The sequence below is a fragment of the Nesoenas mayeri genome (assembly GCF_963082525.1).
Source record: "Nesoenas mayeri genome assembly, chromosome: 3".
NCBI classification, from domain to species: Eukaryota; Metazoa; Chordata; class Aves; order Columbiformes; family Columbidae; genus Nesoenas; species Nesoenas mayeri.
Genome location: NC_137544.1, coordinates 76,636,066 through 76,658,694, shown reverse-complemented (window position 1 = coordinate 76,658,694; position 22,629 = coordinate 76,636,066). Strand labels below are relative to the sequence as shown.

General features: G+C 38.6%; 2 protein-coding genes across 3 annotated transcripts in view; one reads left to right on the top strand and one right to left on the bottom strand.

The window, feature by feature from the left end:
* Positions 1-2,374: 2,374 nt before the first annotated feature.
* On the top strand, positions 2,375-22,613 carry RAB4A (RAB4A, member RAS oncogene family). 2 transcript variants are annotated; one of them, XM_080341982.1, is made up of 9 exons: positions 2,375-2,455; positions 2,511-2,636; positions 11,032-11,112; positions 12,260-12,374; positions 13,877-13,939; positions 15,152-15,306; positions 16,053-16,148; positions 18,174-18,334; positions 19,626-22,613. In XM_080341982.1, the coding sequence occupies exons 2-8, from the start codon at positions 2,606-2,608 to the stop codon at positions 18,287-18,289; spliced, it is 657 nt and encodes a 218-aa protein (XP_080198108.1). In that variant the 5' UTR covers positions 2,375-2,455; positions 2,511-2,605; the 3' UTR covers positions 18,290-18,334; positions 19,626-22,613. The 2 variants fall into 2 exon arrangements, with proteins under 2 accessions (XP_080198108.1, XP_080198107.1); XM_080341981.1 differs by lacking the exon at positions 2,375-2,455 and having other exon boundaries at positions 2,503-2,636.
* CCSAP (centriole, cilia and spindle associated protein) overlaps positions 15,358-22,629 on the bottom strand; it is a 23,677-nt gene continuing 16,405 nt past the window's right edge. The window contains exons 5-6 of the transcript XR_013921976.1: positions 18,368-18,417; positions 15,358-15,386 (exon numbers count right to left, since the gene is read on the bottom strand). The gene's annotated coding sequence lies outside the window, so the exon portion shown is untranslated. The remainder of the gene's footprint in view (positions 15,387-18,367; positions 18,418-22,629) is intronic.

Sequence of the window (22,629 nt, the reverse complement as noted above, 5' to 3'; positions counted from 1 at the left end):
TGGGTCCTCTTCCATTCCTATGGTGTGAGGCACTGGTAAGTAAAAGCTAGTAAAAAATTGGATTAGCATTTTTAGAGAAACCTTACCATGATCCTCTGAGCAGCAATTTTACAACCACAACCAACTATAGGCACAATAATTATAGTGAAACTAATCTGAGGAACAAATGATAGCATTTAAATGCCTGGTCTGCAGATAAAATTTGACATATCTGTTTTTACATGGACCAGGAGTTTCTAGCAGATGTAAACAACAGAGACCATAAATCAGAAAATGAATCAAACATTTCGCTTTGGGTTTTTTTTTTCACCTTCATACTAATATTCTAACTGTTTACCTTTTGATTATTCAGAAATAATATTTTTATTAACTTACAGGACCCTATATTCTCAAATTACTGAGGTATCAGCTATATATTTTCTAACCTAGTGTAAGCTTTATTATTCCTCAATTTTACTCTTTGTTCTAATTTCATCTTCAAAGCAGAAATACTGAAACAACAAATCCTATTCATCTCTCATGTTATCCTGTCTTTGCTTTACCATTCTTCAAACCTCCATCTTCCTCTTCAGTATTACTAATAGGTTTTATAGAAAGCTCTACAGTTTTCATGTATTTTACTGGCATGTACACATAAACTGAGAGTGGTTGGAGGCAGAGCAGTGTGGCATTAGTACAATGACATATTTATTAAATATAACCTCCCTATATGTAAGCCCATATTGCAAGATAAAAACAAGATCTGACAAGACTAATTTGTCTCTGAGCATAAAGTGATGTTTATACAGTGAAAAAATCTAAAATCTCCATGTTCTCTTATTGATATAATATGACATATTTTTAGTAATCTGGTAAAATCTGTCTACTTCCATGTTAACTAATCCTTAGGGATTTTTCTGTTAATGCCTTTGGGTTTTTTGTTTGTTTTTAGGAAAAAATAAACAACATTACATCAAACTTGTTTAAGGCCCAACCTAAGCCCCAAAACACACCATTTCAAGGGAAAAACCCTTCAGCCACAAAGCTCTCATCTGCAACATACTGGGATCCATGCAGCTCACATGAAGACCCATCAGCTTCCTCCAGCATTCTGAAGAGCAAATACCCCAGATAAATGCTCATATATGACATTTTAGACCTCAATATCGTCTGTGCATCAGGGCTATGATAACTTTGGGAACCTGTGTATATAACCTCTAATGACTGTTAATAGTATGAACTCATTAAGTAGTTGGTTCTTTGAAAACTGTAGCAAGTTTCTTTGTCCATATGTATCCACAACATCAAGAATAATCAGCAGATTCTCTGAGGGGTTCTTTGTGCTGGCTCAACGTGTCTTCTTTCACTGATTAGAGATAGGAACTTAAAAGCTGACCTTTGACCAGCAAAAGACTTGGTAAGGACATGGCTGGGACAGGCAGATGCAGTTTTTCCTACAGCCTGGGAGATGATGAAGAAGTGGAAAGAATGCGAAGTTGTGAGCAATGAGATTAAAAAGCCAGAAATAACAGAAGAGCACTTTTTTAAAGGGCTGGAAGAAAGGAGAGTGCGGAGGACACACAGAAGTATTGTCTGAGGAGGGAAAAGATAGCCAGGCTGTTGTGGTAGACTCCTGGTGCCTCTTGTGGCCAGACTAACCAAGATCACAGGGGAGTTAGTAAGACATCAAATCAAGAATAATACAAATGAGGTGCTATTGTACTCAGGAAGTTTATTTAGTCAGTTTATCTGACTTCCCTTGGGGTTTGTCTTGCAGGTATGAAAAGCAATGGTGAAGTCAGGGCTCTGAAAATAAAATCCTGGTTGATAGCTCACATATGCTACATCCCTCAAAGATATTTACAGCAAAAGGTCCAGCCTTTTGCTGAAATGCTGGTACTGGGGAGGGTGGGGGGGAACGGTTATTTCAAATAATCTGGAGCAGACATTTTAGAACTAAAGCTGGACAGTGGGGTACAGTTTTCAGGAGGAACTGTCACCAAGAGGTTCTGCATCAGGGAAAAAAATGTTTGTATGCTCAGTAGCAGGAAAAGTCCAACGGGAATTGGCTCAGATTCTAGACCTGCTACGTTTCCCAGGCGGAGCGGAGGGACACAGCCCCACCACACCAACACCATCCGCGCAGACACCGGAGCCGCACGGGGCGTGTCTGGACGAGGCGGGTTTTTCCCCACACGGCCGGTCCCGGCCCGTGGGGCAGTGCGGGGTGTCACGTGGGCCGGGCTCTGGCCCCCGCCCCGCCCCGCCGGTCCCGCAGCCCCACGGCACGCACGTGCGCCTTGTTTTGGTGACGGCCCCCGCCCGCCAGCCCGCCGCGCCTGCGCGAGGAAGGCGGGGCCTCTGTCTCCCCTCTTCACCGCGCAGCCGGCGGCGGGCGAGGCGGTCCGGGCGCGCCTGCGCAGCTGCGGCCGTTGGCGGCGGCGCTGAGGCGGCCCGGGCGCCCGTGGCTGCTCCGTGGCTGCTCCGTGGCTGCTCCGTGGCTGCTCCGCGGCTGCTCCGCGGCTGCTCCGCTTTCGTGCCGGCCCGCCCGCCCGCTCGGCTCTGCCGGTCAGCGCCGTCCCTGAGCAGGGGAGCAGAAGAGGTGAAGGGGCTCGCCGCTCCTGGAATGTCGCAGACTGCCATGTCCGAGACCTACGGTAGGACCCGGAGGCGGGGCGGGGGGACCCTCCTCTTCTTCCGCCCCTCCGGGAGAGCAAGTCCAGGCCCGGGCAGGCACCTCCCGAGGAGCCGGGTAGCGGCCGTTACTGAGGGAAACGGCGGCGCGGGGAGCGCAGGTGCGGGCGGGGCGGCTGAGCGGGCCCGGCGGTGTCTGTGCCCCGGGGTGTGTGCGCGGCTGGTTTTGCCCGTCCCTGTGAGCACCGCAGCGCCCTTCCACGGAATCACAGTGTTAGGGACTGGAAGGGACTTGGAAAGATCATCTAGTCCAGTCCCCCAGCCGGAGCAGGAACACCCAGATGAGGTTACACAGGAAGGCGTCCAGGCGGGTTTTGAATGTCTCCAGAGAAGGAGACTCCACAACCCCCCTGGGCAGCCTGTTTCGGTGCTCTGTCACCCTCACTGAGAAGAAGTTTCCTCTCGTATTTAAGTGGAACCTCCTGTGTTCCAGTTTGTACCCATTGCCCCTTGTCTTATTATTGGTCGTCATGGTTGTTCCCCTCCCTTTGTGGCCCGGGCTGACACGACAGTCAGCGTTCAGACTTATCTTTTGATGTGTGGAGGCATTGACTCGAAATGTAAGGGGAACTTAGACACTGCTTAAGTGAATTCAGAAGGAGAGTTGCAGTGCATATTCTCTGGGGGAAGCTGCACTTTTCTTTAATTTGAGATTGTGTTCTTTTGAGGGTCAAGTTAGGATTTCAGTCCTGTTGTCTTAGGTTTGCAAACATCAAAAGTAACTGTGAGAATGAGTTAGGGGAAAAGATCAGTGAATATGTTCATATTGGCATGGATTTCTAACTGCTACTGATAGAAAAACATCTGAAGGAGTAAGTCAGAGTGCAGGCACTGATGGGGTGTGTCGGTGCCTCACAGGGAAACATCAAAGAGGAGTTGAAAAAGTAAGCAGGGCTAGTATTGCTGGCTAGGTGGAGGAGGTGGGGACGTTTCTCAGTAGTACTCATTTCTCTTGCTTATGACTTGGCTTGAAGTAATTGTGTTTGCTTGATTCAGTTTGTTTTTTCTCCCCTTCCCACAACATACAGTTCTGTAATATTTTGCATTATAAAAATGCCATGATACATGTACACATGTTCAAAGTTCATGTGGTAAGTTGTTGAAGAATAGGACTGGAATTGAATACTGTGATAAACCCTTTCACGTGTCATTTTCTAACTTCCTCTATTGCAACATTTTATCTTCAGTAGCTGTTCAGACTTAAGAGCTGAACTTGCGTCCTCCTGCTTTTAAAGCAGAGTCTTGATAAAGGGGAATAGTTTGGATAATTAAGCAAAATTGTACACAACAGCTCTGCCGACTGTGAGAGGGGCTGCCAGGATCATTGGGAGTTCTCACTAGTAGGGTAACCTGATTGTGTCTGCTATGTAAGTCAGTTTATTTTCAATACCCTAGTCATCAGCACTTAAGATGTTTTGTCCCAACAGTTGGTGCTTCAGTGTACAGCAAATGCACAGAACTAAGGGGCAAAATGAGGCAAGAGAGGGGCAGCCTTTGAAGTGCAAATGTTAGGATATTAGGACCCTGCTTCTTTTTTCCATACTTTATTGAAACATGTAATACATACATGTAGAAAACAGAGAGGTGTGCTTTGTAGACCTAAATTTGAGTTTGAACTAATTCTTCATGCTCTGAACTCTTGTGATCAAGAGCTGGGATCACTTTGGCCATGCTTATAGTGGGATTGGTGGTCTCTAAGCAAATAGGTTGGTAGACAACCAGAGCTGACAGAGAGGGTTTCAGTGATCCTCCTTTTTTGATACTGTAATAGTAAGCAAGATAAATAGATTATTGTATCTTAGACAAGTACACTTGAACATTTTTTTCACTGTTCCAATGATGCAAAATACTTGATGGTTTGCAATTGTTTTGGTGTCCTAGAAAAGAAGCCCTTAACACTGAAAGTTTGCAGTTGTAGGTTCTTCCTTTTGTTTGTTAAATTCTTGGTTGGTATACTTCTCTTTGAGCTTCAGTGTTTGTTCTATTCATACACAAGCTGCAAAAATCCTAAGCTGTAATACTTGAGAGTGTCAAGGTTTAGAGTAAATAGAAGAATAAAAACTAAGCTGTAACATAAAATTTAACAATGACTGTACCATCTCTGACCATAACAGTAATCAGTATCTAATTTTGCGGTGTCCTGTCACATACATACGTAGCAGCCCAATTGACAGTTCAAAGTATACAGTATGATGTGGCAACATTGTGGATCTTCTGCACTTGATGAACTCTCTGGGATTTAATGTTCTCACGGTCCTAAACAAAGAGTGGTCTGTTTCTGACCAGCTGTTGCAGTGATCATCAAGGATGACAGAAATATTAGGGTAGTTTCCCCTTGGTGACTAAGATCAGTGGTTACTATATCACTTCAGTGCTGGAATTCCTGTAGCTTCTGCCCTTCTGGATGCTTATTCATGGATTAGATTTTTCTTCTCATCACCTGGGTTATAACGCATTGTAATGATGTAACCCCAAGCTTTTCATCCCATTCAGGGAGGCTCATAAAAGTGATTGGTTGGTTGGTTTTCTGTTTTTTCCCATGTCATTTTGCTGTCTGATGTTTATATGACTTCCATTTTGCTTTTCTTCCCTTTGAAAGGGGGGTATTTTTTTCAATATTTTTTCGCAGTCCATGAGGAATAAAGAACCTTTCCTCTGGTCTGTCCTTTCTGCCTATTACATTTCATTATCCACCTCAGTTAGTTTACGTGTCTCTTGCTGTTTTCTTTTTTTTCCTCCCTGAGTTCTTTTCTCTGTGTCAAATTATATCTGCCTTGAAGCTTTTCTGTTCACCCAGTTTTCCCAACTATTTCTGCCCCTTACTGTGATTCTTGTCTCTTCCCAATTTTCAAGCAAAGTCTGTAGCATCTCACAGTCTTGGCACTAAATGCATTCTTCACAATCTGTACTCTCTCTCCTGTAGATTTGTTTCATCAGTTGCATATTTTCTGTTCTTAGCAATTTATTCCCCTTACAAAGCATCAAAACCAGAACAATCATGAATACAAGAAAACTCCATGTGTTGTGGGACTAAGTTCAGAAAGAACATTTTACTGCTGCTTTTGGGAGAGGAGGGTAGTTCTTTAAGAAGTTTATCTTGTAACGTAGGAAACAAATCTCTTATTCATAGGAAAATTATTTTAACTTGAGTTTTCTGAGATGCAGTGACCTCTGTAGGTAGTTTCCATGTAAAAACAAGTAAATGCTTTCTCCTGTTTCCCAATGCAAAATGTAAGTGGTTTTGTGTTATGGTAAATATAAACTGAAATAAAAATAGTTAACCCTTAATAGGTAAGTGCAAAACAACTTTGTGATTTGAAATGGTAGAAGGACAGAAGAAAAGCTGTACTATCTTTGAGTAAATGTGATATATAAAATTCCAGTCAAATCTCTTCAGTCCTTACTTCCCACTATTTTCTCCACCAGTGTCTGGCCACATAATTTTATCAATCTCTGTCATTGTAAGAGAATGCATAGTCTTCCTGTCCATTTAAAAATATTCCTTTTTGGTCTGGACAATTTGACTCATTCTTTGCTCCCCATCCCTACCACCTATCTCTGCATTTATCACCTTGGCTTTCAGTTTATTTCAAATCTGATTTTATTGCTTCGAAAGCATAGCTCTTTTGATTGTAAGGAAACGGGATCTTCCCTCTTTCAAGTATTAACGTTTATCTATTCTACCTGTTTATCTTGTTAATGCATTGCTAGAGACAGAAGTGAACAGGGGGAGCAGCTCCTCTTCGCTCTCAGTCAGAGGCAGCATATGCCAGTAGGAATGCTTCAGAACACTCTTTCCTTATGCAGGCTTCTGCAAAATAGAAGGCTATAATGGATCTAATAGAAAGATTAGTCTTCTCTAATAGAAGACTGTAATAGATCTACCCACCAGAAGACTCTTTTTTTCACGGCATGAATGAGAGACTTTCCAAAGTGTCAGCATTAGTGCATGTAAGTTCCATTCTTTATCAAGGAGTTGGAAGAAGACCAAACTGAGATTGAGGGTATAATTTGGGTGCTTTTTTCCCCTTTTGTATTAGCAAGCATATAAGAAACAATTCTCATTACATTTTAAAGACTATGCTGCGGTAGCTCAGAAGCTGTTCAATTATTCTATCTGCTGCAGGCAATTTCAGTCAAAGGAGGAGGTTGGGTGTCTGGGGGTGGTTTCCACATCAGCTGTCTTTTTTGGTACTTGACTTAAAGCTCACAATTGTCTCCCTTCACCTTTCCGCCCCTTAGCTCCCCTTCCTCCCCTAAAATATATCGTTTAGCTGCTGGTGCATCTTTGGGGTGCAGCCACAGTTTTAGTCCTTTTCACCTATGCTAGAAAATGTTTTGTTTCCTCTACCCAGTTTGGGATCAGGTAATGCATGTAGCTCATGGGGTAGAGGTGTGTAAGCTGATTGGGTTTTTTTTTGCCTTATTTCCTTAAAAAGCCATGGTATGCTATCTTAAATGCCTTTATGCTTTCTTTAGTGCATGTCATGTAACCAACCCTTTTTCCTTTTGGCACAGAGTTCAGTTTTTGTCCTGAATCCTTTCTGTATAATGCTGATCTACTGATCAGCCTGTAGATACAGGCGAAGCCCTTTAACTTTTCTAGTCCTTTTCAGCAGCCAGCATGGTAGCAAGCATTTGTAACATCTGAATGATGTTGCTTCTCAGCTTTTCTATGAAGGAGGAACAACAGGATTCAAAAGAAAAACTTATCTAGGGTGACAGCCTTGGCAGCTAATTGGAATGTTGAAGCTCAGAGCTGCTTTGTCAGTTGGGGAAAAAAAGCTATGAAATGAAGTGACTTAACTTCTCTGGGAAGAGGACACCAAAAAAGAAAAAAATCTAGAGCAATTAAGCAGTATTGCAAGCACTAGAATATGAGTTGCATTGGATCACATTGCAAAAAGTGAATATATAAAAGTTTTTCCTGAGTGTGAATTCACAGTTACAGTTGAGCTAAAAGAAGCTATCTGTCCAATCTCATTCAGTTTCTTTGTTTCTGATCTGTGCTAAATTTTTTAATTCATCTGTATAATTAAAATAGAAGATATTTCATGTCCTAAATCAAGCAATAAAAAAAGGTTTTAAAATATAATGGATGTGGGTGCTATTATCACACAGAATGACACTATAAGAAAGAAGTTCCAGAATAACAAAAAGAAAAATGTTCTTCCTGTTCTTACCTGGTATTACATTGCTCATTAATATAGTAGGCTGTGAACATAAAAACTTGTTAAATGTGGATATTTGTGACTTTTAGTATTGGCAAATCTCTTTTCTTGTCCTTCCCCACAGTTGATGGAATGTGCAAAGTATTCCATATTTCGTGAAGCAAGATATCCCGTGTTTGTGGATAAACTGTTAACATAAGGCTAAAAGCCTTTTGCTATTTTGAACCATTTACATAAAGTTGGAGTTTAAACTGATAGAAGCACAATTACATTTGTGAATGTAACTCCAAAGTATCATTTACTCCTCAAGTCTACAGGTGTTTGGAAACATTGCTGCCTTCTTTGGTGCAGAAAGTTTTGATTTTTTTTTGATTTTTTTTAATTTTTTTTTTAAATAAGATATTGATATTTCCATTCTGTGGTAGAATAAAACACATTACTTTTGTGCTGTAAACAAGTGACTTGTAACTGCTGTTTCAAGTTTCACAATAGGAAGCCTGTATGCTATTTTGCCAGGGGGAAATACACTTTTTGTCTAGTTAAGCAGGTATTGAATCAGCATGTAAGTGATGTATTTGTAGGAAAGATTCCCTTTTAAAGTTGTCTGGCACAACAGAATCTTGATAGGAGTTGGGAGCTTATTATAAAGTGCTGCTAGACAATGTTATCGATTTAAAGACATGAATTTAAAATCCCCAAATATGACTCTTGCTATCAGAGCAAAATATATAGCACCTCAAGTTAAAACACCTCAGGTAAAGCTGCTGTTCTAAAGCTAATCCAGATCAGTCCCTGACAGTGACACTGTTGTCTCCGTTTCTCACTGGCCAACAGCCTGTCTGCACAGAATGGAACGGTGTGTTAAATTTGCTGTTCAGCGTGGTTTTGTGGGTTGCACAAGTATGGCTTTGTGAACCACATTTAACCACCAATGCTTACAAACACAGAGCAAATTAGTGTAGGAATAGAGTTCTGGTTTTATTCTTTTCCCGGTTTAGTTTGGCAGTAGCTGTTATACTACTGTCAATAATGTGAGTCTTCCATGGAAAAAAGGCAGGCAGGCTTGAATTTTGTAGTTGTTAACAAAAAAAATCTGACAAACAGCATTCACCAGAAACATGGGAGAACCAGTTTTAACTGGATTTCAGATTTATTTTTGGAAAAACTGCAGAGACCAGAAACATGTTATTTTAATTGTGACTATGTCTCAGAACATCTTGCATTTTGAGGAACCCTCTGAAAGTGGTAAAACCAGTGAGATTACACACACCCACAGTAGTTTAAATATACAAGGTACACAAGGCAGCTAACTAGTGATATTTGGTCCATAAAAAGAGAACTTGCCTTTCTTTCAGAGGTGAATTTTTTCTTAACCTAACACTTTGGTGCGGTTTATGATATTTACATTTCATGCTAACAGTGAAGATTTGATAAAATGAAGCATTCTCAGTTTCAGTGTGTTTTGCAGTCGAGATGACATGAAGGGTCCTTCTTTACAAGAGATAGCATGCAAAATTTTCACAACCTAAAGCAAAATTCTTTTGGTAACTATTTTTTTTCATCCAGAAAGCATGAGCAGCTGAGTGGGGGCGTGAAGAATGAAATGAGTTTGGAACAGAATGTCTTGAGCATGTAAATGGTCATATTTGTGGGCAAGGAACAGCAATCTCTTTCTGAGAAGGGCAGAATACAGAATCTATACAAAGCCTGTTGCAACATTTGAAACAAGAAAAGTCATGCAAAGGTAAAATGTAAAAAGACAAACATCCTTAGTGCAACACTACTTCATTTTAGATATGAATAAAATTTGGAAGATGGATGAAGACAAAGGACGGTGCACACTCCCAAGACTCACAGCCCTCTATTTTGCTATTGACTTTTTAACAGTGGGAATTTTCTTACCATATGAGAAACTTGCTTATTGCTTTTGCCATTGCTAGGGGATGTTTATGATGTACCCTAACAAATAACAATTTCTACCTGAAATAGAATGGGCATGTAGGTTTGCGTGCATGTTAAATTCTATTTGTAAAACTAAATATTCAAATGAGGTTCTGATAGTATATTAATGCTTTAGCATAGTCTTTTTTTTTTTTTTTTAATTCTACATGCCTGGGCCAATATCTGTGTAACCCATTTGACAGCTCTGAACACTGTTAATGAACACTGTTTTTATTCTTGTTGATATTTCAGACAATCCTTTTCATAGCATGCTTGCCTGATGTCTTCTGGAGGCCTGCTTACGTTTATAAGAGAAACTACGCAATAAAGTTGTAAAAATGACTGTGTAAAAAAAAAAATGCTGCTGGTAGAAAAATAAATGGTGAATCTTGAACCAACTGTAAAGCTTGTCTGAATGGCTACATATTAGTGGAAGCAATTGTAAAGTTTTTAATAACAGTTTATCAGTATATGTGTTTGAGAGTGGTATGTCAAGGGAACTTTCTTCAGTCAAACTGAAAGCAGATCAGGGGAGGTAGTATTAAAGCATTATATGTGACTGTTAATACAAATGGACCATAAATCTTGAATACATATATTACTAATGAACACTGATGTCAATGCCTCATAAATAAGTAAAGTGCTAGGAGTACCTGGATCTTAATTTACCATGTGGAGGAAATGTGAAAGCAGGCATCCCAGAATAAAAATTGTCATTTGTAAATTTTATAGAAAAATATTATTGTTGTTCCAGTTTTACAAGTATTATAACAAACTATAAGCATTAAGCAGTTCATATGGATAAGTTTGACTTAATGTGAACAGAATTTTTAAAATACAACAAAGTACAAAACCCTATAGATTTTTAAAGACTACATTGTTATATAGGGCATTTGTACTGACTCTAGTTAATAGCTTACATACCCTTAAAAGAGGTTACTGGAATATGAAGCAACCATGTGGCTATAATTCAGCCTATTTTAACTCCATTTCCTATTTCCACCTCTTCTAGTCATTCTTATATCTCCATAAACAAATAGTATTCATAGCTCCTACTTTGTAGCATCACTATTGAATACGCTGGGTTATTCTTCACATTTATTGTTATTTTGCTGATCTTGTCATCTGTTTCCTTCTCTTTGAAATAACAGCTACTAGAGAATATCTGGCTTGTGTACTTGGTCTTGTCTCAAAAATGTGACTGCATACTAAAATTTAGCAATTTTTTTTGTCTTTCAACCTTCAGATTTCCTGTTTAAGTTCTTGGTCATAGGAAATGCTGGAACTGGAAAATCCTGTTTACTACACCAATTTATTGAAAAGAAATGTAAGTATATGTGAACACAGTAAGAGTTCTCCATTGCTTGGTACCACAGATAAAGGCTCTGCCCACATGAGCCCGTTCTTTGTATGGAAGTTCCTGTAGTTCTCTTATTTGTATAGATATGGATTTTGACTTAGAATTATGTTCAGAACCATGCTATAAATCTTCATTGCTCACTGTTTGCCTCTAATCAAGAGCCTGATGTTGAGCAGTATTCTCTACTGCTCTCAAATAGAACAGGATGTTGATGAAAATACAGACTTACTTTTTGAGAGAACTATATCTTGTGTCTATAAGCTGCCCTAGGTATATAGTAGAGACTTGGATCTTTTAGAAATAAATACTGAGTAGATGAAAAAAAAGTTCAATTGCTTGACTAGGTTTAGAAAGCCTGTGGTCTTTTTCCAGATAAAGAGATACTCTGTGGTCTTTAAGGCTTATGTTCTATGATAAAGATTGGTAGAGACTCCATTGTAAATGTTATTTAGAGATTAATAGATTATATAAAAGAAAATTTCTTGTTGGTTAGTGCATTCAGCATCGTGATTAAACATAAATAGTATGTATTTAAAACCTTTGTAAATCTAAGGTGTTATCTTTCTCAACCGAATGGTAATTCACCTTATCTCTTGAGGAATAGCTCTAGGATAATTATGTGTAATCACTAAGGAACATGACATGATTCCGTGATCCGACTTGAAACATGACCTTGCTTCTAGCAAGGGCAGTTCTATATTGCTGAGGAGCTCATATCAACAGTGTACATGGAGCAAGTATCTTAATTTCATGCTTTAAAGAAGTAGTAGCTCTTGCTTGTTCATGGGCAAGGCTCTGTGTTTTTGTGTTCTACTTTTCCAGAATTTTAAGTTGCATCAAAGTGTTAGAAAACACAGTTGGGGGACAAAAGCATGCAAAAGTTATCTTGCCATTTATTAATGTGAAATGGGAATTATTTGATTAAGGCAGGCCTTTCTAGTAGTAATTTTGAATTGAATAGATTGGAAGAATGTTTATTTCTGCATGGTGGTAGTAGACTTATGAGTGGCACTGAATCTGATGATGCAGGAAGGAGTTTATAATTCAGTTTGTATATTCGCTCTAAATAATCTCCAAATAAGTCTCATTTTCTTTTTTAATTTTTTTTTTTTAGTCAAAGATGACTCAAATCATACTATAGGAGTGGAATTTGGTTCGAAGATCATAAATGTTGGAGGTAAATATGTAAAATTGCAGATATGGGATACAGCAGGACAAGAAAGATTCAGGTACCCTTCTCAATAATTTTCTTAAATTTTTGTTATTAAATTGTTGCTGTGGGTGTTGGGTATTATTTATCCTTGCTTATAAGTAGTCATAATTCCTTGGTCAATGGAATTGCATGTCTGCTTTCATATTATTATCTAGGCCAGGTCTTCCAACTTGGACATAGCGACATAGATTCATTGATTCCAGTAAAGCAATGCTGCCTTGCAGGATCTGGGGTTCTGCCCTTTCTTCCATTGTGTATTTTCTGTGATAGTTAAGGCATACAAGTAGAATATGTGGCTAAAAGTTTGTTCACAAGCCAAACTCAGAATAGTTTTTCAACTAACTGCGCGTGCTTAATTCTGTGTTTAGAAGATCTTCTATTGGTTAGAATAACTGAATGCCAGGAAGTTGTAAGCTGTTCAAAATCTGCATGAGAATTTCATATTATAATATTATTTTATTAGAGGCCAAAAAATCAGTTGTTAGTTTCACTTGGCTAAACACATTTCTAGAAAGACTGAGATCTCTTAAGTGTCTTAAAGAAGCAGCAAGGTATTTGTCAGCTTAGAGCCACCACTGTACTTTTAATGCTATATTTTAACTGTGTCATACATCTGAGGCATAAATCAAACTCAGTCAAGATCTAATGTAGCCCTGAGTACATTTGGCATTTTGGAGGATGAGGGGTGTGGGAGAAGTTTCTTTGGTTTGGGGGGGCAAGCAGTTGTTAACAAAGGTGACTATGGTGGTAGAAGTCTGAGTAATGGACAGCAATACAGGTAAATGTCCTCTGTTAGACAACTTCTTTGGCTACATCAGTGACTGGGTAAAACTTGGCAATACTATATAGTCTCCATTAAAGAGATCTCTCGAGTGTTTTGGCCAGGAATCCTGGAATTCTGAGGAGCCTGGAGGCTCTGTGTTTTCACAGGCTTGTGCAAATTCTACCCTTCCAAGTTCAGAGTGTTCACAGACTTACAGATCCTTTTTTTTCCTGTTGCTTTTTATAGTCTGTCCAATTCTTTTCAAGGCTGATCACATCTCTGTGTACTTAGCAGATTATTTTCTTCTTCCTCTACCTTTTGAAGGATGCTTTGCTTTGCTTTCCTTGCCTTCTTTTCTTCAACTTAAGGAGTCTTAAATTGTTCAGTTACATCTACATTGCTCATTCTGTCCTTATTGCTGAGAGTTGGGTATGCTGTTTTCGTGCCACAGATATCACCATCAGCTCCCACTTCTGGATCAGGCCATATAGTATGATGATATGTGTAGCTTCAGAAGCACACGGTTCATAATGGACTTTGAGAATCCCTATACAGCTCCATTTAGTGAAAGTGCTTCGTCAGAAGTCTAGTTGTAAATAGTCTGCTGCTGCACAGCTAATAATGTTGTCTAAAACCACATTTTATTTTAAATATGTAAATGAGAATTCTGTTTCATAATATAGATTGCATTGTATTAACCCAGATTTCAAACAATGAAGTTATTACAGAAATGTACATCTGTAATTCTGTTTCAGGTCCGTAACAAGGAGTTACTACAGAGGAGCTGCAGGTGCTTTGCTTGTCTATGATATAACCAGGTAAGAAAGCCAGCAACTCTTTCTTGTAGACTACCAGATACAATTAATGCATAATGATTCTTCCCCAAGTACCTAATCCTTTAATGGAGAATGGGCAGGAAGAAAAGAAGTACAAAAAGTATCATAGAATCATACTTCTGTTTTATTGCATATTTGAGTTTTAGAACTTGCTTACATGACATTGTAAATGTCATCAATGTAAGCAGTCTCAAATACATGGGAATTGGCCCACCAGTAGCTGTTCTAATCATGGTGGACTACAGGTAACCACTGGCTCAGGAAGCCTTGCAACAGAAACTAAGAGTGGACTGTAGCCACTTCTAACCAAGGTGGTACGCCCCTGTTTGGGAAACTGCTTATTAGTATGCTGGTATGACAGGTCATCCTCTGGAGGAGCAAGCTTTTCTTACACATTCCTTAACTGTAGCCCAAAATTGTGTTAATTTCTGCATCTTTTAATATATTATTATTATAGGCAGCCAATAGAATACCTTACCTTTACACATTTCCACATTTTTTTTCCTGGCCACCATTGTCTTCATACTTGTCAGGTAAGTTTTGTGTTGGTTAACGATGATTTGCTAGACCTGTCACTTTTTGTCCCATGAGTGGACTGTTTTCCTCCGAGCAGCCTTTGAAATCTTTGTACTTGGGATCAGCTGGACTCATCCATCGGTCTTACTACTTGAAGGCTTTATATTTGACCGCCACTGCAATGATTAGTGGCATGTGCAGGGTAGCTGCCTGCAATATTATTTATCTTGACACAAATGTGAAAGTTCAGGCATGCAATTCTACACAAGTGTAGTAAATTCTTACAATCCTACCTGTAACTTAAGTACCAGTTGAATTCCATGTTAAACAATAACTCAGTCTGTTATCCCAAAATTTCATGCACAAAAGGCTAAAACTAGATTAGCTCTTGAAATTTTAGTTTTTCCCATTAGCAGGTTGTTTTATAATTGTGTGTATTTATTTATATGTTGTTGTTGATTTAATTTTGCTTTGTAAGAACTTTAAGCTTTTAAATAGTTTTATGAAGGAACTTGACACTCTTCTCAGTTCATAGCTGGCATCTTGAGTAGGTGACTTACATGACTAGCAGCAATTAGTTGTTTGCCACAAATATAGATTTGCCTTCTGAGTTTTAGCTAAGTGGTCTGTTGAGGAGAAATAAGTGTGTTCTAATAAAGAATGTCACTTTCTACATAGCCGGGAAACCTACAATGCACTTACTAATTGGTTGACGGATGCAAGAATGTTAGCAAGTCAAAATATTGTGATAATACTGTGTGGAAACAAAAAGGATCTTGATGCAGAACGTGAAGTTACTTTTTTAGAAGCATCTCGGTTTGCACAAGAAAATGGTAAGCAGTACAAAGTCTTCATGTAGCATTCAAAGGTACTTCTTTTTTTTGTGCTTTTCCAATTGTACCTTGTAAAATACCTGCAGAAAAGAGCATTCTGTCAGTACATGAGGTATAGAGAGAGGACAGTGCCTGCAGTAAAAACTATAATACATGTACTATTTAAGTTTTATTACCAGTGATTCTTCCAGTCACAGCTGCTACTTAAAAAATACTTTCCATGTGGAGATATATTCCCTAGGGAATGTAATACAACTTCAGGTATTGTCTTGCCTTCAAAGGGTTGAAGAGAAAATGAAGAGCATGATTTCCTAGTTTTCAGCATCTTGTAGATTCTATAAATGAGAGACAAGGTTGGATGGGATGTGCTGCAGTTGGAAGCAGTGAGTTTTGCTCATGGGAAACTGTGTTCAGTGTATGATGTGGATCCAGTGGACTACTGCCTGGTCTGTAGTATTCAGAATTTCCAGTCTCAGGATACATTTCCATAGCAGCTAAAGCCTGGTTTCATATTCTATTTTGCATGCTCAGACAGGTTATCGGATTCTAGTTTTCTAGGGTTAGTGTATAAACTTCAGAGGAAGTTCTATGTGGTTTTGCCATCAAAAGTTAGGTTTTCCAGACCATACTACTTCACAATAGTTCTCCTTAAGAAAATTTTTATTATTCCTAGCTTTCATGCTTTGAATTACTATATCAGATATTCCAGACTTGTTCTGAGATTGTTCTTCTGGTGTCAATTGCAGAGTTGATGTTCTTGGAAACAAGTGCACTAACAGGGGAAAATGTTGAAGAGGCCTTTGTACAGTGTGCAAGAAAAATACTCAATAAAATTGAATCAGGTAAATTGAGATATATATTCTTTTAATGTTTCTTTTGGTTTTGTTTGGGTGGGGTTCTTTTTGGTTTGGCTGGTTGGGGGTAGGGGGGTGTTTTTCCCTGAAAACTAAAAGTACACATGAAAATATCACCATTCAAAGTTTTCTAATAGAATTAACCCAAAGAACCACAATTCCATTGTCATAAAGTAACCCATTTGGTTTATAGCTGCTTCCCATATATTTTAATGGGAATGCGCATCTAAGTCTGATCTGTATATCTAAAGGGGGGTGGCGTGAATTATGGATGTTTTTACACAGTGTTTACCATATCAGTCAGCTCTGAGTGTAGCCTGTGCATTCTGTGGGTTGCCATGTCCCTACTAACATCAAGCCTGACACTAGACAGTTTTAGCAATGCAGAATAAAAACCTAGTATCAGGGCAGACGTAAGTTTTAATTCTGCTTCTTATATGGAAATAGAGTTAAGATAATTTGAACAGTAATACTAAAAATTTCAGGGGTGTTTCCTAGCAACTGTGTTTCTCTGAAGTGACCTTCTTGCCTCTCAGTTGGAACCATTTTTACTTTTGCAGATCTAGAAATATACCAGAAGCTTCTCAGCACAAGTGGGCAGGTTTTTATCAGAGACAGGCTTCTGAGTGTTAGGTGTCATTACAGCTGATTTGCATTCCAGTTTTCCTCTTTTCTAGCTGTTTGATATCTTCAAAGTTTTAAGTATTGGCCATATTGAAAAGTCTATTTCAGACTCTAATTACATGTTTTGAATGCTAAACACAATTTTTGAGATTAAAGGAATATCATATTTTTAGAGGAATTTCCTAAATACTGCCTCAAATGAATGCTAAACAGCAGCTTTTATTTTAACCACACAAACAAAAACAAACAAAAAAAACCCACCACCAAACAAAATAAAGTACTACAATACACCAAACAGCAAAGTAAAGCTAATTTCTCATGATACTGTTGTTCCATGACTGATTTAAAGAGGCATTACCAAAACAGAAGAAAGTCCTCTTCTCCTGCTCCTCTTTTCTTTTTACCAGCACATGTGCACTAAATCACGGAAGAGTTGAAACTGGAAAGAACCTATGGAGATCTCTAGTCCATCCTTCTGTGTAAAACTCTTTCAGGGTGAGAGCAAGTTGCCCAGGGCTTGTCAAGACATGTTTTGGGATGCTCCAGGAATGGAGATTCCACAGCCCCTCTGGGCAGTGTGTCCCAGTGCTAACCAGTTGCTGCTACCTACTTAGTTAGTCTCCGGCCTGTACCATTGCTTGGGCTCATTCATCACAGGTGCAGAGCTCTGCATGTGTAATTGCTGAATTTCATGAGGTTCCTTTAGCTCAGCCAAGGTCTTCTCTGAATGGCAGCTCCACCCTTGAGCTATCAACTGGTCCCCTCAACGTGGTGTCATCTGCTCACTTACAAAGGGCTCGCGTGTGTGCAGTGAACCTGAATAAGTGATCTGAATTATTCAGAGGGATTATTTGTCTTGTGTTTTGTTTTTTTGTGGTGTTGTGGTTTTGTTTTTTTGTTCTTTTTTTAGACTAAATGTTTCTAATCTTGGCCAGTCCACCAAACAGCACTAGGAACATTGCAGATGGTACAGAGTAGGCAGAAATGGATACCAGAAGCGGAGAAGGTTGAGATAATTTCCTCTGGAGGCAGTGCTTTATGGAATCCTACTTGATTGGATCCTATTGATCCATTTTTGTTTGGCTTGGTATATACAGTCCTATTTTCTTCGCATATTGGTTTCTGAAGGCAGGTAGTTTTTAAGAGTGTTTGCAGAAACCACTTTGGACGTTTCGTTTGTTGGAATTACTTAGTGCAAATACATTTATTGTTGCAGCCTAACTCAGAGACAAACTGTTGTCATTATGATTAAGCGCATATGGTTGAAATTACAAGAGAAAATGATACAGGTTATCATTATGCATCTTTTTAATCCAATATTGTCAGTTAAATTGGAATGTATTATTTGCATGCGATCCACCTTCTTGTGACCATTTTGTTTCTCATCAGGAGAACTGGATCCAGAAAGAATGGGCTCAGGAATTCAGTATGGAGATGCTGCCTTGAGACAGCTGAGATCACCACGTAGAGCACAAGCACAAAGTGCTCAAGAATGTGGGTGTTAAAGAAACAAACCACAAAATCCCAAATACTTACTTTAGATACAGAAGGTAAGGTTACAAAAAGGGTGTTGGGTAAATTACCATATTTCATAAACGTGCTGTATCAAATGCTTGGCTTTTTCGCAGGTAGTCTGTAAAACAGTGTAAAATCTAGTGAAATAATGCACAGTAGAATGGATTAATTTTTTTCTACTTTGATTTTTCTTCTCCTGTCTGCCCACTAAAGCAAGACTAGTGCTCTTACTAAAGTATTTCCAGTTCTTTGCTTACTCTGAGTAATGCTGTGGAAAACATTTTAAAATTCTGTATTCTTGAAATGCATTATAGCCCTAATAGTTACCTAATGCATTGTAGAGAAAGTGAGTCATTTCTATTCTGTTGTGGACAAATATTAGTAGAAATGAGAATTCACAAAATGTATGGTACAATGTCTTGTCCAAAGCTATTATATAGACTTTTCTGAAAATATGAAGTTTAAAGACTGAGATTTGAAAATTAAAGATAATACTGGATTTTAAATTTCAAGGTTTTTTTCCCCCTTTCTGAAAGCAGCCTGAGGTTGTTCTGATGCCGATCTGCTATGAGCAGAAATGTAAACAAGAGAATAGTAGTATTTCCTGCTTAAGCAGTGTTGCAATCAAAAGTAGCTCTTCTAGGGCTGCTGCAGCCTATGGAATATGTGTGCAGTCTTCTAAAAGTCTTCCAAAGGCATTCTTCAGGGAAAGCGAGGAACAGATGAAAAAGTCAGATAACCTACTCTGAAGAACAGCTTGGTTGTTAGTCTGTCTTATAAATGGTTGTCCTTAAGATACCTTTCAATATTCATGGACTTGACCTAACTCCTTGCAGTATGTAAGCAGCTCTTAGGACAGTCCTTTCTCCCTGTGTAGTTAATTATTTTGATACAATGAATCCTTATGAGGACAGAGATAACAAATTAAATAAGTACTACAGGTATAGTTACTGCAGGTATAGTTACTGCATCATTTCTATTGTATTCTTTTTTTTATCTGTTTAAGCAATGCTCACCAGCAGAGGCTTTACAGAATGTTAAATAAGGCAGCATACAATTCTACATTCTCATATTTTGTGTTGTATTCTGGGAGCTTAGTTCTCAATTAAAGCTCACAATTTTAAATAATGTATAGGAATCCTTGAACACCTTTCCTCTGTTGTTTTCCTCCTATAAAATATCATTCTTCAACTAAGAAACTACTGGCAAAGGGCATTAATTTAGTTGAGCTCTACAGGAGTGAATATTTATTGAACTTCTTTCAGAATCTGAGCTTTCAGATCGATCAGATGGAGATAATTGACGGAGTTCTTGTGTATTTTACAGCTGTCCTTACAAATGGTATTTGAAGAAACAGAAAAGCTTGGAGGCTATGCAGTTTTTAAAAACATCTTTCCACTATCTACAAAGAGAGCAGTCCACTGCTGACAGAAGAGTGTACCGTGTGCTGTGGGGCAGGAATGTTCACATGACACAAAAGTCTGCAAAGTGAACTTGATAATTTGGTGGACAACATTGAAACTCATGCCTGTATATAAACATTTTCTGTTACCTATTTCTGTTCTTTCACCTCTAGTTTAGAGCATTGCTATATACTGTAAATAATGTAACAGTAAATTTACAAAGCATGGTATACTTATGTATGCTGATAGAATGTTGCACTACAAGCAGTTTCATATTTTATTTTTTTATCATATAAACAAATGTAACTGAGGTAGGCTTTGTCATGTTTGTTTGTTGCACAACAGTTTATATTTATGACCTGAATTGTAAAACCACTGCCACTGTCAGTGAGGGCTTGTTTTGTTTTTTCCTACTTAGTTTGCCACATTCTAACAAGCTGTTGACATGACTGATTCTCATCATATCATTAGGACCCATACTTATGTCTACTAATATGTGAAGTTGGAAAAGTAATTTTTATTTATGTTCACATGTCCTATTTTATCATGGTTCTTAACCAAGTTCTGAAGGTCTTTTGTCAAACTTCAAAAGTTTAGAAAAAATACTTTTAAGCTTCTCAAATGGCTGTTGACAGACTAAGTTTTTTTTTTCTTGGTCCTGATGTTCTGTATAGCACTGGCATCATGAAGGTGGAATGTATATGTGAACAGAACTGTGCATATTCTGTGTGTGCTGTAATGCTAGGGCAGGGGTATAGGCTTATGGAGAATTACGTCGATAGGATTTCTCCCAGCCTCTTATCACAAGCAGAGCAATTGGCTGTGGAAATATGATCTCTGAAGCATACCTGGGGAGGTATGAACTGAACCCAAATGGGTGGTTCTGAAGTATGCTGAATGTATTAACCTTAAAATACTGATTTCTTTTTCTTAAAAACTCAAAGTACAATTAAGAACTTGAATTTTAAAATTAGACTTCAGAATGAGGAACTTAGAGTCTGTCTTGTTGGAGCCATACCTGTGAGCTTCATGTGTGTGCACTATATGGAATACTGTCCACATTGCTCCCAGGAGATATGGTGGAAGGAGAGAAACAAGTGTACTACTTATTCCTGTGAAGCTCAAGGGGGATTTCAGCCTTGGTACTGTTTGGTTTGGTTGTGGTTGGTTTGTTGTGTGTTTTTGGTTTTTCTTATTTTCTGTGTTAAAACACACAGTTCAGACCTTCCTGCCCTCTTTCTGTTGTGGGAAAGATATGTGGGGCAATAGATTAGGAATCCTGTCCTCATTCCTCAGCTGGAGATGGAAGAGACTTGCAGAGGGTTCAAGAGAGAGGACTGAACCACAAGTGTTGCATGTCATTTTTACAGTGCCATGATAACTGATCAGGTAAGAGACCCATGGCTCTTGTTTTGCCAGATAAGGAGCTGCAGAACTACACTAGCTGAATTCAACCAGTTCAGGGGGGCAATTTCACTTGCATGGATGGAAATCACCAGTGACATCTCCTTGGAAGTGCAAACAAACAAAATAATTGATTTGATCAGAATGCAGTATTGAAACTCCAAGGTCAAACATGCTTTGTTATTTTCTATATATGAATCTTTTCTGTTTAAGGGTTACTTGTCAAATGCATGTTTAAAAACTAAACCAGAAAACTGAACTAGTCCTGTAATTTAGAGGATAGTTAACGCACAAGAGCAAAGCAAGAACATTACACAGAGATATAGCATCATTCATGGAATTAGAATTGTATTTGAAATTGGTCCCTTTGTCCTTAAAAAGTCTAGGTTTACTTTTAAAAAAGGTGTTGGTCCAAAGAGTTTTTGTTGTATCTCTCTCCCATATATTTTGTTATATTTAGGATTGGATTTGTTACATAAATTATAAGAATTATTCCCAAGGAGTGCTCTCTTCCTTCTAAGTGTGTAAAGTATTTTTGAAGCAGCTTAACTGTGCATTTATAAGAACAAAGAACTCTAAAGAACTTGTCTTAATCCTCACGCAATCTATTTTGGCTTCCAATACTCAAAACTAAAAGTAATTACCAAAAGGAAGTCCTCTGAAGTAGATGTTGGCTGCAGTTGTCTCCTCCACCAGTCCAAATGGTATATTATAATAACCAGGATGTGTGGTTTTTCTGCCAGAATTAGAGAGGGTGCTGGTTCCAAAACCCCAAACCAGGTCTGGAGTGCTGGGAAAGGCCAGAGGTATTGGGGAGTCTGTTCCCCCCTCACCACAATCTAATCAGTTTCCTTGGTACTCTGACAGAAGTGAAGGCTGAGCACACACTCACCAGCTGGGACACAGCACAAGTAAGCTGAAGGTCTCTCTCCTGCCACTGTTACAGCAGTTAAAGTGGTGTTGACTGTTGATCAAAATTTTCCATTATTACAGTAGCAGCTGAAAGGCACGGGGGACTGTTACTGAATTCTGTTGCTTTAAAACAGAAATTTTAGGGGTTTGGCAGGGATTTTCTTATCCTTTCTCTCCTGTTCCCTTTGCATGTAAGACCGGCCTCTTTTGCTTACTTGGTTCTTATGATCATTTTGGTCAAGTGTCTGTGGTTAAAAAGCAGTAAGTTTTAGTCTTTGTTTAACCAACTGTCTTAAGCTGTCCCCTTCCTACATGGAAGGAAAGAATAGTGTCAGTATAAGGGGTTTTGACAGGTTTATACTTTTTTTTTAATATATACTCTTACTGTATACACATTAGCCAGGTTAATGTGTGTTTTATAGTATTGCAACCTTTTATGCTGCATATCTCACTGACATTTTAAAAAGAAACTTTCTAAAATGGCAACTCCTGAGGGACATTCTGTTGGAAGCAATAGCTCTCACCAGTGCAAGCTATATTGTTTACTATTTTTCTGAGTGTTTTTTATTTCTGAAAATAAAAATGTCATAACAGCCCTGGAGTAAATTTTA

Coding starts and splice junctions, on each gene's coding strand:
- RAB4A (XM_080341982.1), top strand. CDS start 2,606: ATGTCGCAGACTGCCATGTCCGAGACCTACG. Junction 2,637..11,031: donor TGCCATGTCCGAGACCTACG/GTAGGACCCGGA, acceptor TTCAACCTTCAG/ATTTCCTGTTTAAGTTCTTG. Junction 12,375..13,876: donor GCAGGACAAGAAAGATTCAG/GTACCCTTCTCA, acceptor ATTCTGTTTCAG/GTCCGTAACAAGGAGTTACT.